The sequence below is a fragment of the Exophiala aquamarina genome (genome assembly GCF_000709125.1).
Source record: "Exophiala aquamarina CBS 119918 chromosome Unknown aczIA-supercont1.8, whole genome shotgun sequence".
NCBI classification, from domain to species: domain Eukaryota; kingdom Fungi; phylum Ascomycota; class Eurotiomycetes; order Chaetothyriales; family Herpotrichiellaceae; genus Exophiala; species Exophiala aquamarina.
In genome coordinates, this window is record NW_013550580.1 from 1,179,250 (window position 1) to 1,193,774 (window position 14,525).

The 14,525-nt window shown below is 51.9% G+C and overlaps 6 protein-coding genes across 6 annotated transcripts; 3 read left to right on the top strand and 3 right to left on the bottom strand.

The window, feature by feature from the left end:
* Nucleotides 1-472: 472 nt before the first annotated feature.
* A1O9_08963 (palmitoyl-protein thioesterase) lies at nucleotides 473-1,756 on the top strand (the record flags this gene model as incomplete). Its single annotated transcript, XM_013402445.1, has 1 exon — nucleotides 473-1,756. One exon carries the CDS (start codon nucleotides 473-475, stop codon nucleotides 1,754-1,756), a length of 1,284 nt encoding a protein of 427 aa, XP_013257899.1.
* A 363-nt stretch (nucleotides 1,757-2,119) lies between these two features.
* On the bottom strand, nucleotides 2,120-3,898 carry A1O9_08964 (V-type proton ATPase subunit B; the record flags this gene model as incomplete). The annotated part of the gene is made up of 5 exons (XM_013402446.1): nucleotides 2,120-3,265; nucleotides 3,322-3,483; nucleotides 3,534-3,585; nucleotides 3,648-3,736; nucleotides 3,803-3,898. 5 exons carry the CDS (start codon nucleotides 3,896-3,898, stop codon nucleotides 2,120-2,122), a joined length of 1,545 nt encoding a protein of 514 aa, XP_013257900.1.
* Nucleotides 3,899-4,425: 527 nt separating this feature from the next.
* Nucleotides 4,426-6,402, bottom strand: A1O9_08965 (uncharacterized protein; the record flags this gene model as incomplete). Its single annotated transcript, XM_013402447.1, has 1 exon — nucleotides 4,426-6,402. The coding sequence occupies one exon, from the start codon at nucleotides 6,400-6,402 to the stop codon at nucleotides 4,426-4,428; it is 1,977 nt and encodes a 658-aa protein (XP_013257901.1).
* Nucleotides 6,403-7,783: 1,381 nt separating this feature from the next.
* On the bottom strand, nucleotides 7,784-8,230 carry A1O9_08966 (uncharacterized protein; the record flags this gene model as incomplete). Its single annotated transcript, XM_013402448.1, has 1 exon — nucleotides 7,784-8,230. One exon carries the CDS (start codon nucleotides 8,228-8,230, stop codon nucleotides 7,784-7,786), a length of 447 nt encoding a protein of 148 aa, XP_013257902.1.
* A 1,488-nt stretch (nucleotides 8,231-9,718) lies between these two features.
* On the top strand, nucleotides 9,719-10,666 carry A1O9_08967 (uncharacterized protein; the record flags this gene model as incomplete). Its single annotated transcript, XM_013402449.1, has 1 exon — nucleotides 9,719-10,666. Exon 1 carries the CDS (start codon nucleotides 9,977-9,979, stop codon nucleotides 10,664-10,666), a length of 690 nt encoding a protein of 229 aa, XP_013257903.1. The 5' UTR covers nucleotides 9,719-9,976.
* A 967-nt stretch (nucleotides 10,667-11,633) lies between these two features.
* A1O9_08968 (uncharacterized protein) lies at nucleotides 11,634-13,587 on the top strand (the record flags this gene model as incomplete). Its single annotated transcript, XM_013402450.1, has 2 exons — nucleotides 11,634-11,640; nucleotides 11,711-13,587. 2 exons carry the CDS (start codon nucleotides 11,634-11,636, stop codon nucleotides 13,585-13,587), a joined length of 1,884 nt encoding a protein of 627 aa, XP_013257904.1.
* Between the last annotated feature and the right edge of the window lie 938 nt (nucleotides 13,588-14,525).

Below are 14,525 nucleotides of genomic sequence, written 5' to 3' on the forward strand. Positions count from 1 at the left end.
CTGCAGATCTGCAGTCTCTTGACCGCTGCATTTCCTGGGGTAGACCATTGATTGATTTGATGGCTTGGTGCAGATATCCCGTGCTCTGTGGTGGTGAGTGGGAAGAAATTGCGGTTGGTGCCCCTCAGGCTGGTGGCTGTTGGCTGGGCTGCACGAATGGGTTGCTGGAGTCTGGACTTCAGGGTGCCAAGGTCCAAGGGTCCCCTTACCGATATGCCAAGCTCCCCCCCGGGAGATTTGCATTGCCTGCGGAACGGTTGGACGATCTTCCGGCCTGCCGCGTCAACACCTAACAACCTTTAACCTCAAGTTGTACATAGATGCTCGCAAGGCACCCGCCATTCTTTCTAGGATACCTCGTCCTAGCATCCGCCCTGAGCGCCGAGTGCCAGAGCTTAAGGGTGTACAAGCTACACAAGCAGACTTAATCCTTCGCTTCGGTTGGAAGCGACATTGAAACCTGAACTGCACCATGTTGCTGAAGACGCTTCCAATCCTGCTCGCCCTGCCTTCCACCATCCTCTCCATCGTCATCGTCCAGCCCGATGTCTTCTCCGCTTTTGACAAACCCGAGCTACTCGGAGCACAGCGGCACGAGGGTGTCCCCGAGTACACTTCAATCTCTCCCCATCCTCCTCAGTTCGAGACTGCGGACGCAAGACACAGACACCGCCAACAACCAACTGCTTTGAGTCCCAAGTACGCCACCTTCCCGGAAATCCTTGAGGAGGTTCTTGAAGAAGACGACTGGGTCAAAATCACGAGACTTTCGCCTAAACATGCTTATTCCCCATCGACTTCCGTCACCGACGACGACGACGACGACGACGAGGATGACCCCCTCCCAGTCGTGATATGGCACGGCCTAGGCGATTCCGCTGACGCAGACGGCCTCATATCCGTTGCAGAGCTCATAGACTCCATCCACCCGGGTACATACACGTACATCATCTCGCCGACCGGCCAATCCGGCTCCGCCGACCGACAAGCATCCTTCTACGGCAACGTAACTTCCCAGCTCTCCTCCGTCTGCACCGCCCTCGCCTCCGACCGCATCCTCCGTACCGCACCCGCCATCGACGCCGTCGGATTCAGCCAGGGCGGCCAGTTCCTGCGCGGCTACATCCAACGATGTGGCGGGTGGGCACCGCGGGTCCGCTCGCTCATCACCTTCGGCAGCCAGCACAACGGGATCGCCGAGTTCCAGAAGTGCGCGTCCGCGACCGACTGGATCTGCCAGGGCGCCAACGCTCTGCTCAAGAGCAGCACCGTGTGGTCCGACTTCGTGCAGAGCCGCCTCGTCCCCGCACAGTACTACCGCGACCCGGCCGACTACGAGAACTACCTGGCCCACTCCAACTTCCTGGCCGACATCAACAACGAGCGCGCCGTCAAAAACGCGACGTATGTCACCAATCTCGCCGCGCTCGAGAAGTTCGTCATGGTCGTCTTCCGCGATGACCAGACCGTCGTTCCCAAGGAGAGCGGCTGGTTCGCCGAGGTCAACATGACCGCCGAAGCCGAGCGCACCGTCACCCAACTCCGCGACCGCCCCATCTACAAGGAGGACTGGATTGGATTGAAGCAACTGGACAAGAAGCACGGCTTGGACTTTGTTTCTGTCGCCGGTGAGCACATGCAGTTGAACGACAGGGACCTGAAGAGGTTATTCAAGACATATTTCGGTCCATATGGCAAGACTTTTGAGAAAGTAGAGGAGCAGCAGCAGGCGGAGGAGTGGAAGCTCGAGTTATAAATCCCCACCCCCCAACCTTCTTGAAGGAAAAGCGTGGTTGATACTGGGGGAAGAAAGGCAAAAGCAAAGCAAGGTGTTGGGTGTTGGGTATTGGGACTTGGACACTATGTATTGGTACTGGTCCTGTTGATTTTGCTTGGAGTCGAAATAATCAATCTGTCAAACAAATAGGAATAGGTTGCTTCCTTCTATGATATACTGCTACCACTACCAACCATAGCCCGACCAATACCCGAGGCCGACAACCGCTTGTTTGTTCAGATTCCCATTTCCTAACGACAATATTGAATCTGTTGTCACGCCTTGCATAGAGCATAGAATTGCTCCGACCAAACCAAACCCTTGATTCCGCCATCCTCTTGCTTAGTCGTCAAGCAGGTTGGGCTCTCCATTCTGTTCGCCATTCACCTGTCGCCCTCCACCCACATTGTCCCGGGTGTCCTTATTGCCTGCCTTGTCTTTCTTCTGGTGTCCCTTGCGTGCATAGAACTCATCGAGAAGCTTGGGGTTGACTCGGTTCAGAAGCTCCTTGGGGAAAATCCGGAGCAAGTTCCACCCAATGTCCAAGCTGTCAAAAATGGTCCGCTTGTCGTAGGGGCTTTGTGAAATAAACTGCTTCTCGAATTTCTCCAAGAATTCAAGTGAAAGCTTGTCTTCCGAGCTCAAGGCTTCCTCACCCACGACAGCTTTCATCGCTGCAGCATCACGACCAATGGCGTACTTGGCGTACAGTTGGTTCGAAACATCACCGTGATCCTTTCTTGTCAAGCCTTCGCCAATGGCGGACTTCATCAAGCGAGATAGAGATGGGAGCACGTTGATCGGGGGATAGATTCCTTTGTTGTATAGCTGTCGATCGACGAAGATCTGTCCCTCGGTAATGTAACCCGTCAAATCAGGGATAGGATGTGTGATGTCGTCGTTAGGCATGGTCAAGATGGGGATTTGAGTGATGGAACCATTTCGCCCTTCAACACGGCCGGCTCGTTCGTAGATCGTGGAAAGATCAGTGTACATGTAACCGGGATAACCACGTCGGCCAGGGACTTCTTCACGGGCGGCAGACACTTCTCGAAGAGCATCGCAGTACGCAGATAAATCAGTGAGAATGACCAGGACGTGCTTTTCGAGCTGGTAGGCATAGTACTCTGCTGTTGTCAACGCCAGACGGGGGGTGATGATACGTTCGATCGTAGGGTCACTGGCCAAGTTCAAAAACAAGGTGACTCGCTCCATGGAGCCGTTCTCCTCGAAATCTCTTGTGAAGAAACGAGCTGTTTCCATGTTCACACCCATAGCTGCAAAGACAATACTGAAGTTATCCTCATGGCCATCATGCACACCCTTGGTTGGCTTTTTGACCAAACCGGCCTGTCGACAAATCTGAGCTGCGATTTCATTGTGAGGCAGACCAGCAGCTGAGAAGATAGGGATTTTCTGTCCTCGAGCGACTGAGTTCATTGCGTCGATGGCAGAGATGCCGGTTGAGATCATTTCCTCGGGGTAAACCTTCACCCGGGTTAGTATACGAGACGCAAATTCAACCATGGGCGATGCGGGCATACACGAGAATATGGATTGATGGGACTGCCGTTAATATCTAGATAGTCTTCTGCCAGCACTTTGGGGCCTTTATCAATAGCTCTTCCTGAACCATCGAAAATACGCCCAAGCATGTCTTCGGAGACACCGATCTTGAGGCTGTGACCCGTGAACTCGACTTTCGTCTGCAAAGAATGAGTATCATTGAATCTTTAGAGGGTGCAAGACCAAATACCTTCTTCACATCGATGCCAGTAGTGCCTTCAAAGACTTGGACTACTGCTCGGCTTCCTGCAACGTAGTCTGTCAACTCGCTGTTCTCGTGATAGATGCCGCGCTTCGGTGGCACTGACCTCGGGCTTCGAGGACTTGACCAGATCTTTGGGAGCCATCCGGTAATGTCAAGCTGACAATCTCGTTGTACCTTGGGAATTTGACCTAAGACGAGAGGTGGTCAGCGATTGCCTAACCCCCAAGCAGCTCTAGAGTTGCAGGTAGACTTACATTGTCTAGGATAACCAGGGGACCATTGACACCTCCAATTGTGTTGTACTTCAATCGAGGCTTGACAGAAGCCATACGATGGTCTAGTCCGGCCATGTTGGCAGCCTCTGAGGAGAAAATAGTGTACGGAGGATTGCTGAAGCTGGAGGGGTGGAGGGAGAGGCAGAAGGAATTAATTAATGGCTGAGTAGCAGCTCCAGCAAAATGGACGAATCGGTTAGAGACGATGATGCAGGCGCAGGCGACGGCGCAGGTGCAGGTGAAGCAAGACCCAGGTCGGGCTGCAGAGGGCAGGAGCTGACTTTAATTTGCCGCTAGAGGCTAGTGCTGGTTGCTGCTCTAAGCTGTGCCCAAATCTTCTATCTGACAAGCACGAGCCGCCATAAGTCAGCCAATCAATGCCCTCCCCCACTCGACCGATACTCCGAGCAGTGAGGCTAAATCTACCGCCCAGTCACCCACATGATAGCTATCTCTATGGTTATCTCTCGTCCTCGTATTTATCTCTTGTCTCATTACTTCATGGGACCTGCTTGTGAGAGCGGTATATCATATCGAGTGAAGATTCTTGTTCACACAGGGGATTTGATGACTGGCCTCTTCTAGATCCTCCAATTTCTCAACTACTCAACATGAATATCTGCTCTTATACCATCCCAAGCTTGGGCGTGAACCAGCCTGCTTTGTTCGGATTCGTCTTCAGCCCAGAACCGGATTCCCCAGCATCGTTTACTTGCTGGGTAGACCCTGGTAGCAATGGTACATCGTGAGTTTGCAAAAATTTCTAGTACCGACTCATCAAAGAAAAGACGGAGCTCAAACAGCTCCCTGCTCTGACCGCCTTGCTCCTGAAAGGAGAATAAGGTAAACGGGGCTGTCTCCGGGAAGGTCAAAATACCGGGATCAATCTCGCTTGAATGCGGTCGCTCGACTTTCAATGTCTCTATTACAGGCATAAGATACACCATGGTACGAGATGCCATCTCATGATCCTCGGTATGAAATATGCTGACTCCAATACGCGAACACTTAGATGACACTTCCATCAATGCTGTTAACTCGAATCGGCATGTTTGAACATCCATGAAACACTCTCCTCGAGGAGTAAGATCAGGCGAGCCTTGGATCACCACTTGGCGCGTATCCTTTCGCAAGCCTTGAAGACAGCTGGCCGGAGAAATCCCCAATGTCCTGACAGTGAAGGTATTTTGAACATCCGGTGTGGCTTCAATTGATGTGATCTCCTTGAGCTTCGACTTGAAGGCACCAGTTACACCTCTCAGAGTTGTCAAGGACAACTCTCGAGGAAGGCCGAGCATGCCACTCCAATTTTGTCGGTCCACTAGCTTCTGTGGTAGATCTTCCTCTGTAATCCAACCCCAGGCGAGCTGGTTTGAGGTGAGAGGGTCACGGAAGATGTTGACTGCATACATCATACCGTGATCGAAACGGCCACCAAAAGAATATTCCATTTTTGGCACACTTTGCCCCGCCGCATTCGTGCGTGTACCCAGAGTTCCACACATCCATTGCAGCGATCGTTCCCAACGTGGAAATGTTGTGCTTTCTTGAGGGTATGCTGCAAAGGTGGATTCGGGATGCGACGTATCCGACCCTTCTCCTCCGACCACTACAAACTCACGACTCGTCTCTTTTTTATCGTCACGCAGAGTCATGAAGCAAGCACATTCCCAGTTAATACCGAGGTCACCTGACCATCTGGATATGTTGTGATTCATGCCGATGTCAACAATGGCGTTGAGGTAGGTCCACTGCTTCAGATTGGTTGGATCAATAGCATACAAAAAAGCGGTTGGGCCATGGTCTCTCAAGCCTCCTGAGATAAGTCCATAAAGTGCCCCCGAGTCTTTATCTCGTCCCAAGATTGCGTCCATAGAACGCCATCTGGCAACAAAGGGATCACGCCAGCCTGTAATGGCAAGACCTTCCGGTGGCTCAGGAAGAATTGGATTGCCTGGTATTTTGGTCCAAGACTGCCCACCATCAGCCGACGTGGCAACCGCCAGAGTCTCTGTCTGACGAACATAAGGTATAGTATAGTGCAGAGGCAAGCGGCTGACTCCAGTATAGAAGACAGTGAGCTGCCCAGGTTCTCCTCTGAGGCCTGTAGGCACAAAACAACCTGTAAAGCATCCCTCCTTATCAAACCAAGAGCCAGGCTTGATGGTGCTGGTTCCTGAGACCGTCCAATTCAACATATCTTTCGAAGTTGCATGACCCCATCTTACCGTGCCCCAAACGACTGATCCGGAACTATTGCGACGAGGGTTCCACTGAAAGAACATGTGATAGAGCCCTGTACTTGCGTCATATCCAGGACCACAAGGATCATTCATCCAACCGCTCGGTGCCTGAAGATGGTAAAGCGGCCGCCATCGAAGGAAATGCAATGATGGCAAAGAAATGTCGTAGACGGTTCGAGAACCAGGTCGCTCGGTCGTGACATTCTCGTCTCCTTGAGCGTCACTAACTGGGGAAGTGCCGTCAGTAGGTGTTTTTCTAGTCTCGTGTGCGGCAAGGGTCTCGGCAAGGCTGCCAGGTGCTTGGAATGATAGGGTGCGAACTGCAATATTATCCATCGCCAGCTCTGAGTTGCAGTAAGGACTGTATACAGCTCGAGGGCCTGGCTCAAGTGTTATACAATTAATGTCCACGGAAGTTCATGAAGAGGACGAAACAGTACATGCCTTGCTGCCCTAGAAAGTGGAATCCTCAACAAGGGGACCTCAAGCAACGCGTAGGTTGAATTTGTCCCGTAGGTAGCATTGAGACACCTTTAAGTTCGAGGAGGATACGCCAGCGGGCAGGATGCCAGATATGGATGGATACATTTGGTATTATGGGGAACTGTTTCGCTACAATTCGGCAAATGGCGTCGCTGCAGAGCGAGGTGTGCCCAACCGAATCCTAATGTTTTCCAGCATTCGCTTTTCTGGGATCATAGATCACTGCACATTCGGTGAAGTAATCGCTGCAGATACATGACAACCAGGATCGCGTTGTGAACAACGCCACTCGACATGAGGGCTTCTTTTGAGTGGTGCCAAGGACGCCCTTTTCGCTCGGGTGGTGAATTCGACCGATGCATATAAAAAGAAGGGCCGAACCTTTCTCCGCTGAGACGAGAGAGTTATCTTGTTTGCTATCTTGGCATTTTGGTGGAATTTGGTAGACAGTTTGCGTAACAAACATCTCACCTTACCGAATAGAGTGACAGAAGCAAATCTGATTTGCATACAGATAGCGCACTTGCCGTCTACGTCCAGCTATCTCAGTCTCGGTTCAGATACGTTTCTTTCAACGCAACAGCTTGACTTCTTCCTCTCAAGCAGAGGTCCGATACTTCGTTGGCCTCTGTGGCATTGGAGTGCAAGTATGAAAAGACGAAGAGGGCAGAAGCTGACCAAAGAAGTCACTACCTAGAAGACGGCATTTTGTACAACAGCTATTAGTGAATAGCGGGGACATATTTCCTCGCTTGGATAGCACTAAGAAGCAAGTAATCGCACTTGAGGTTGCTTTGTCGTACTTCTCACAGCGAGAAAGGTTGACTTGCCGATTGATTCGACTTGTCGTCTTCTTTAAGTTGGGCAAGATCAAGGCAAAGACACCAATGGTTGCAGTGTCCTCTTGTTGTGCCAAGGTTGTCCAGGCAGATGTCGATTGAAGAGTTGCTAGTAGATACTCCCAACATACTCAGCTCAGCTCATAGCTCCGTAGATCTCCTGTCATGTACTGCGAGGGGACGGAGCCTCTCGTAATATTCATTCTGGGTCGCATTCGTCGGTTACTGACAGTTGATCCGGCAAATTTGACTGCACCTACTGCGACAAATCTCAAGTCGGATCATGAGCATTATCCATCCGATCGAACCTCAACAAGAGAGGTCGGTATGCCTCGGGAGAACATGAGAAAGAGGCTACCTTGGTAGGAAGTGCGGCCGGGAAACATAGTTCTGCTTCACTCCCCAACAGGCTCAGGTCTCCCACTGAACAGCAATTTGTATTTCACAACTTCGACGAGTTCCAAATGTGAGTTCATGTCCATGGCCGAGTCCGAGATCGCACTGTTTGCCTTTTGTATGACACCTAGTGGTTTCGCAAGTTTCTTCGCCTCGCCAGTCAACCGCTGATGTTTGCCAATGTAAAGGTAGACCTTTTTCATCCACTTCCCGTCACTCTTGTCCTGAGTATCGTAGAGTGGAAACTCAAGCCTGCCAAGCCTTGTAGTGACTGTCGAGTTGCTGGAGGGAGAGTCCGATGGCAAGGTATGTGGCCCATGGATAGTGCCTTGAATTTCAACAATAGCAAGTCCTGATGGTGTTTGCAGAAGCTGCGGCAACGGATTTGACGTAGAATCGTGCTCACTGGGATTGGGAACTGAGGTTTGCAAGTTGACAGCAGGCATGCTTTCTCTGTTGAGACCAAGGTCTTCTGTTATTAGATTCGATGTTGAATTGTAGACAACTACTGTGGCTGAGGCGTTTTGTGCGAGTCTGGGATACGAAAAGTTGGTCTGCGTTCACTTTACGCGTCTGTTGACGTTCGCGTGCATGCGTTGTCCTGGCCTCTCGTGTCATCGAGCCGAGGCAGGGGGTAGAGTGAGCCGCTCGATCTACTTGATAAGCGCCCTTGCCCCACCTGTACTTTTTCCGCTAGTTGAATAGAATATCAAATCTACAATAGTGTGTGAAGAGTCAAAAGGTACACTATCTGGTAGATGCTGAACCTCTATAATAGCATTCCTCGCTTCCTGCACTAACCTCGTGGCGACCATCTGATCTAGCTACAGCAGCTAACTTGGATTGACCTGACGTCGTCCGTACCATCAATAGGCTTCCCTAGTAGATTGTCACCAGCGTGAATTTAGACAACTCAAGGTTATCCTGCATATTGTCACGTAAGCTCTATGGCTCGGACCCTATGGGTAGAGATGCATGACACATGATCAATAGGGGACGGGCCGCCGAGATCGATGGATCTGGCGGCGTCCACACCATCAACAGGGCCGCCGAGAGGTTGTAAACCGCGTGAATCAAAAACCCAATGTTAATGCAAGATAGCCCAGCCATACCGCATGTTGTCACATGAATGAATCCTGCGACTATAGTACCCGGTCCCTGGGGGTAAATGTCGGGAGCACGTGGTCGGTAGGAGCCACGACAACTTCACGGCAGCAGTAAAGAAGTCCTTTCACGCGGGTTGAGTCAGTCCATTGGACCATCTAGGCCATCATTCACATATGAAGATCTGAGTTGTGACTGACTAGCTTCCATTTGAAACGTCCGTCATGAATTCATACCGCGTGCGCTGCATTCATGACTGGACATTACCTTCACCTCGACGGGTAAATGCTCCCGATACAAAATTCCGAGCCTTCTTGACTACTAAGCAACAGAAAATCAAGAATGCATCCAAAGGGGCTAGGAAAGGCACAAATCTTTCTTCTTTGGCAACTTGACTGCCAGGAAACGCGGTAAGTGATTCACTCGTGAGGCAGTCTGGTCGTGCGGTACGACTGCGACTGCGACTGAACCTTCAACCAAGGTCTGCGTCGCGCGCTGCTTCAGCGCTATCGGCGAGCCATATTATTCTTACCTTCAGACAGGATCTCCTGATCAGAACCAGCAATCTTCCTCTCCCCAGACAAAAAACAGGTTATCAAACTGAAGAGTAAACACGTTCACTGCTGTGGTCGTGCGCCGTCATCGCCCTGGCAAGGCCGTCGGTACCTCGGTGACTCCTTTTTCTAACGCGGCGAAAAGAATCTTTTCCGCGCGCCCAACCCAGCCAAAAAGAAAAGAGGTCCAGAATACTGCTCGCAATGGCGCGACGAAATCGACATCGGAAGAACCAGATTTCGATGGAGTCTCAACCATGGTCCGACATCACCAACAATAGCGGTCTGCAAGGCAACCGGTCTTTTTTTGACAAGAGTCAACAAGTTGTATTATTCCCATCACATACCGCATCCATCACTTGGAAGAGTGACTGGCTCAGGGGAAAGGAAGAGTATGAGAGAGTCAGACAGCGTGTTCGACATTTTGCGCCAGCATTGTTCAAAGCAGACCCAAGACCTGATGTGGATCCTGCAGAAGTCTTTCCTCAGGATGCGTCAGAGTGGATCGAGCACAAGAAAGGGTACTTGGCGTTCATGGAAGCAGAGAAGCGTGAAGACATCGAGAACATGAAGGCTCGAATCACTGCCATGGAGAAGATACCACCCGCTCAGAGAAAGGTAATGCTAGCATTTTCCGGCAAGGTCTTCAAGGATGGCCTCAGCCTGGTGGTAGCACTTCCCACAGTCTGGTCTGTCAATTACAGTGGTCTTGGTAGAGGTATGTCCAATTGGCCGAGTCGAGGTGAAATGCAATGGAATGGAGATAGTCGCCAGAATGGTTCTGCGAAGACCAAATGCGGAAGATTCCTCCCACCCCCACGAGTCCCAACCACAGGCACATTACAAGAGCAATCCTTCATGAGACCATGGTTTTTGGATGAGACTGGACCGATTCGTAGCACAGGACCCCAGCCAGACGAAATTCGATACCAAAATGCACTCATGGACAATGATCCAGAGTTCGAGGCGACGGGCGCTGCTTTGATAGGATCTGATCTCATATCCGAAATTGGCGAATGGAGAGAACCATATATTCTTGTGCATCAACACGAGGAGCTCCAACCAATGGCTGAGAATCCAGAAATGCAATACCGCTATGTGGAGCAAGGCATGGCACCAGGACTGCAGTACGAAGCTCTATACAACATGCCTGTGCAGTACCAATACTGGGGTGGTGGGCAGGAGCAGGCTGGCACGTATGGTGATGGAGCGAGCTGGTATTGATTGCAGAGTATTTCACCAACGACCTGGCGGGAAGGCAGTGTACAACGTTATGAGACTATAAAGATCTCAATACCTTTTTGGAGTGAATGCTGGCGGTGGCTAGAGCTTCACTGGAATTCTTTGTGCTGTGAGAGTATAGCTGGGATGGTTGGACACGTGGTGTGGGAGGGAGAGTCAACTTGCTTGGACAAGGACACATGCAGGATTACGCATCGCTCGGAGGCGTTGGGCAACTGACAAAGGGATACCACTTACTTGGCTACTGCGAACGGCACCTGGGAGGGCTACATGGGCGTAGACAATGAATCAATGAACAGCAATGGTGACATGAGTATTCGCATGGTCGTGCAAAGGAAGAAGGAGCTGACTTTCTGAAGGGGGGACAAACAGGGAGTGGGCACGTGACACAGCATTTGGCCGTCCTTCGGCTAACCTACCTCACTTTTGCCACTAGCCACTAATGTGTTACTAGCGTTCCAAATTAACCATTAGCAGAGTCCTTCCCTACCCGGCCTAATTTCCCTGATGGGTGCCTGCTCCTCTCCATCAGAGATAGAGTCAGACTTACATGCATACAAGTACATAGCCGACGTCAGCAAGATACTGGAGACGTGCGATTGTTGCACCAGCGAACACGCAGACCCAATGTTTCAGAAACACACGCAGCGATCAGCGATCCGGGGTGCCATGGCGCATGCATTTGAATTTGCTGCACGGTGCCGACTCGTGATTTGACGCCGTGCAGTTCCTCCTCATTAATCCAAGCCACCCCATACTCGGTGCCATCCCAAAATGCGGAGGTAGTTGCTACCAAGGTACCTCGGCTACCGTTATGATATGATGCAGACAGCCACTGTAGGTCCTCCTGTCTGACATAGTCCATGGCCGTCAGTAAGCTCAATCGGTCCTCCTTGAAATGCGCTGGCTGTTGTCAATGTCTTGAAACTCCATCTCTTCGACTCTGAACATGTCACGTACGTACAAAGGCAACAAAACCCCTCCTGTTGTTCCCGCTGCTAACTCGTCTCTCCTCAGTCGCAACAGCCGTAGCCACCTTCGCGGGCGGCCTCGCGGCCGCCGCATATCTGGACGGCAAGTTCCTGATTCGCCATGATTTGAAAGCTGCATCGCTGCCAAAACCAAAGAATGCAATCAAGTTCGTCACTAAACGATTCATGGAGGGCAAGCCGCTTCTTTACCATGTTTTCAAAGAACACGCCGAAGGTCCCAATGCGGATATCTTGTTCTTGATCTTTGAGGATCGTTCATGGACTTACAAGCAATTCTTCGAGGGCATCCACCGAGTTGGCAATTGGCTGATGAATGACCTTGGTGTCAAGCCCGAGGAAATAGTTGCTCTCGATGGTGGCAATAGCCCGGAGTATCTCCTCCTCTGGTTTGGTCTCGAGTCTATCCGGGCTGTTCCTGCCTACATCAACTGCAACCTGACTGCTGGTCCGCTCACACATAGCGTCAAGCTTTGCGATGCAAGGTACCTCCTCGCAGACAAAGCCACGCAAGGCCTCGTCGCACCATGCGAGGCCGACCTCAAAGCTGCCAATGTCAGGATCATCTATTACGATGACCAATTCATCTCTGCTCTGTCTGACACAACCCCAATTCCTCCCTCTCGGCAGAAAGGTGTCCGCCCAGACGAAGTAGGAGGCTTGATCTATACTTCTGGCACGACTGGAATGCCGAAAGGTGTCATTATGGGACGTGCTCGAGAACTCACCACCGCTTGGGGCGTGTCCACCTACTTGGGGCTCAAACCGGGTAATCGAATGTATACCGCCCTACCTCTTTACCACGGCGCCGGACACGGGCTGTGTGTGACGCCATCGATCTGGGCTGGCTCAACAGTCGTCCTCTCCCGCAAATTCAGCCATAAGACCTTTTGGCCTGAAGTCCGCAAGTCCCGCGCTGATATCCTCCAATACGTCGGAGAGCTATGTCGATACCTTGTCAACGCTCCCCCGTCTCCCGAAGACAAAAACCACAACGTCAAAGTAGCATGGGGGAACGGCATGCGCCCAGACGTATGGGAAGTCTTCCGCAACCGCTTCGGCATTGACACGATCAACGAGCTCTATGCCGCAACCGACGGCCTCGGCTCCAGCTTCAACGCGAACCGCGGTGAGTTCGGCCGCAACGCCATCGCCGTGCGCGGCCTCCTCTGGCGCCTGATGAACAACGAGATCGAGAAGCGTGTCCGCATTGACATCGACACGCAGGAAATCCTGCGCGACTCTAACGGCTTCGCCATCGAATGCACCACCGACGAACCAGGCGAGGTCCTGCACCTCATCCCGGACCCGGCCGCCGCTGAACAAATGTTCCGCGGCTACTATAACAACCGCGACGCGGGATCGAAGCGTTTCATCCGGAGCGTCTTCGCTAAGGACGATATGTGGTTCCGCTCCGGGGACATGATGCGGCAAGACCGCGACGGGCGCGTGTACTTCGTCGACCGGCTCGGCGACACGTTCCGCTGGCGCAGCGAGAACGTATCGACCAACGAGGTTGGCGATGTCATGGGCGACTTCGACCAGATCGCCGAAGCGAACGTCTATGGCGTCCAGGTCCCGCACGCGGACGGCCGCGCCGGCTGCGCCGCCGTCGTCCCTGTTGATGGTGTCACCGCCGACACGCTCGATCTCGTCCGCCTCGCGGAGCACGCCATCGCGACACTGCCCCGCTACGCCGTCCCGATCTTCGTTCGCGTCGTGCCCCAGCTCGAGTATACCGGCACGATGAAGCTCCAGAAGGGCCGGCTCCGCAGTGAGGGCATCGATATCCAGAAGATCCAGGTGTCCAGCCCAGAAGATCGTGTCTACTGGCTACCTCCCGGCGCCAAGCAATACGTACCCTATGGCCCGGCTGAGTGGGAGGATGTCAAGTCTGGGCGCGTCAAGCTTTGAACCTGTAGAGAGGATAGATGGAATTTCTAGACTGGGCGGGGTGGAAGGAGGTGACTCGGGAATTGGTTTCGAAGGGCTGGGTGTGCAAATCTCGCTGCCTCCAACATGATGCATCCTGGTCTCAAGGGTGGGTCGAGGAGAAACAGCATTTTGAAAGGGGGTGCGAAGGTCAATCAGATTTTCCAATGCGACAAGATGTGGGAGCAGAGACAAGGCACTCCTGTGGTGATCATTGCTTACATCATTAAGAAAACACGATACATCACGAGAATCTAGGCCACGACAGCGACATCAGTCTAAGAAGAATCCCTGTAAGAGTCAAGGAAGTACGATCTACTAGATGCAAGGTTGTTATTTGTAATGAACTTGTATTCATGTGGTATTTGCCTCATGGGATCATATATGGATTCTTCTCTCGCCTAGTCTCACATCCCATGCTCCCTTTTCTGCACTGTCATGCATCGAGAGAAGGTGCAAGAGCTATGATGGAGATAGGCCAGCCATGGCAGCTGAATGTCAGAGCAATTCTGGATGTCCATTAGGCAATCTCCGGACTACTCTCGTAGAACATCATCTCCAGAACGAAAGGGTATCGTGTCTAGACTCCACTCAGTGCGCGATAAGCCCTGACACAACCGCTAGGGCTCCCGTCCGTCACACCTCGACCAAGCTCATACCTCTCCGCGTCCCGACGATATCTATAGATTCTCCACGGGCGCACAATGGCTGCGCCCTCATTTGAGCTGAGTTGGAAGAAAACAGGGAGTCGAAAAGGCAGACGCCAGCCGAGCTAGAAATCAAGAGCCAAGGTCAGAATCCCACACCACCGCTATGCTAAATCAATTGAGTCGAGCAACACCAGGATTACACCTTTTCTTGCATCATTGGTAGAACCACGGGATGGCTCATTTGCCGTACATTCATACATTTCGATATTG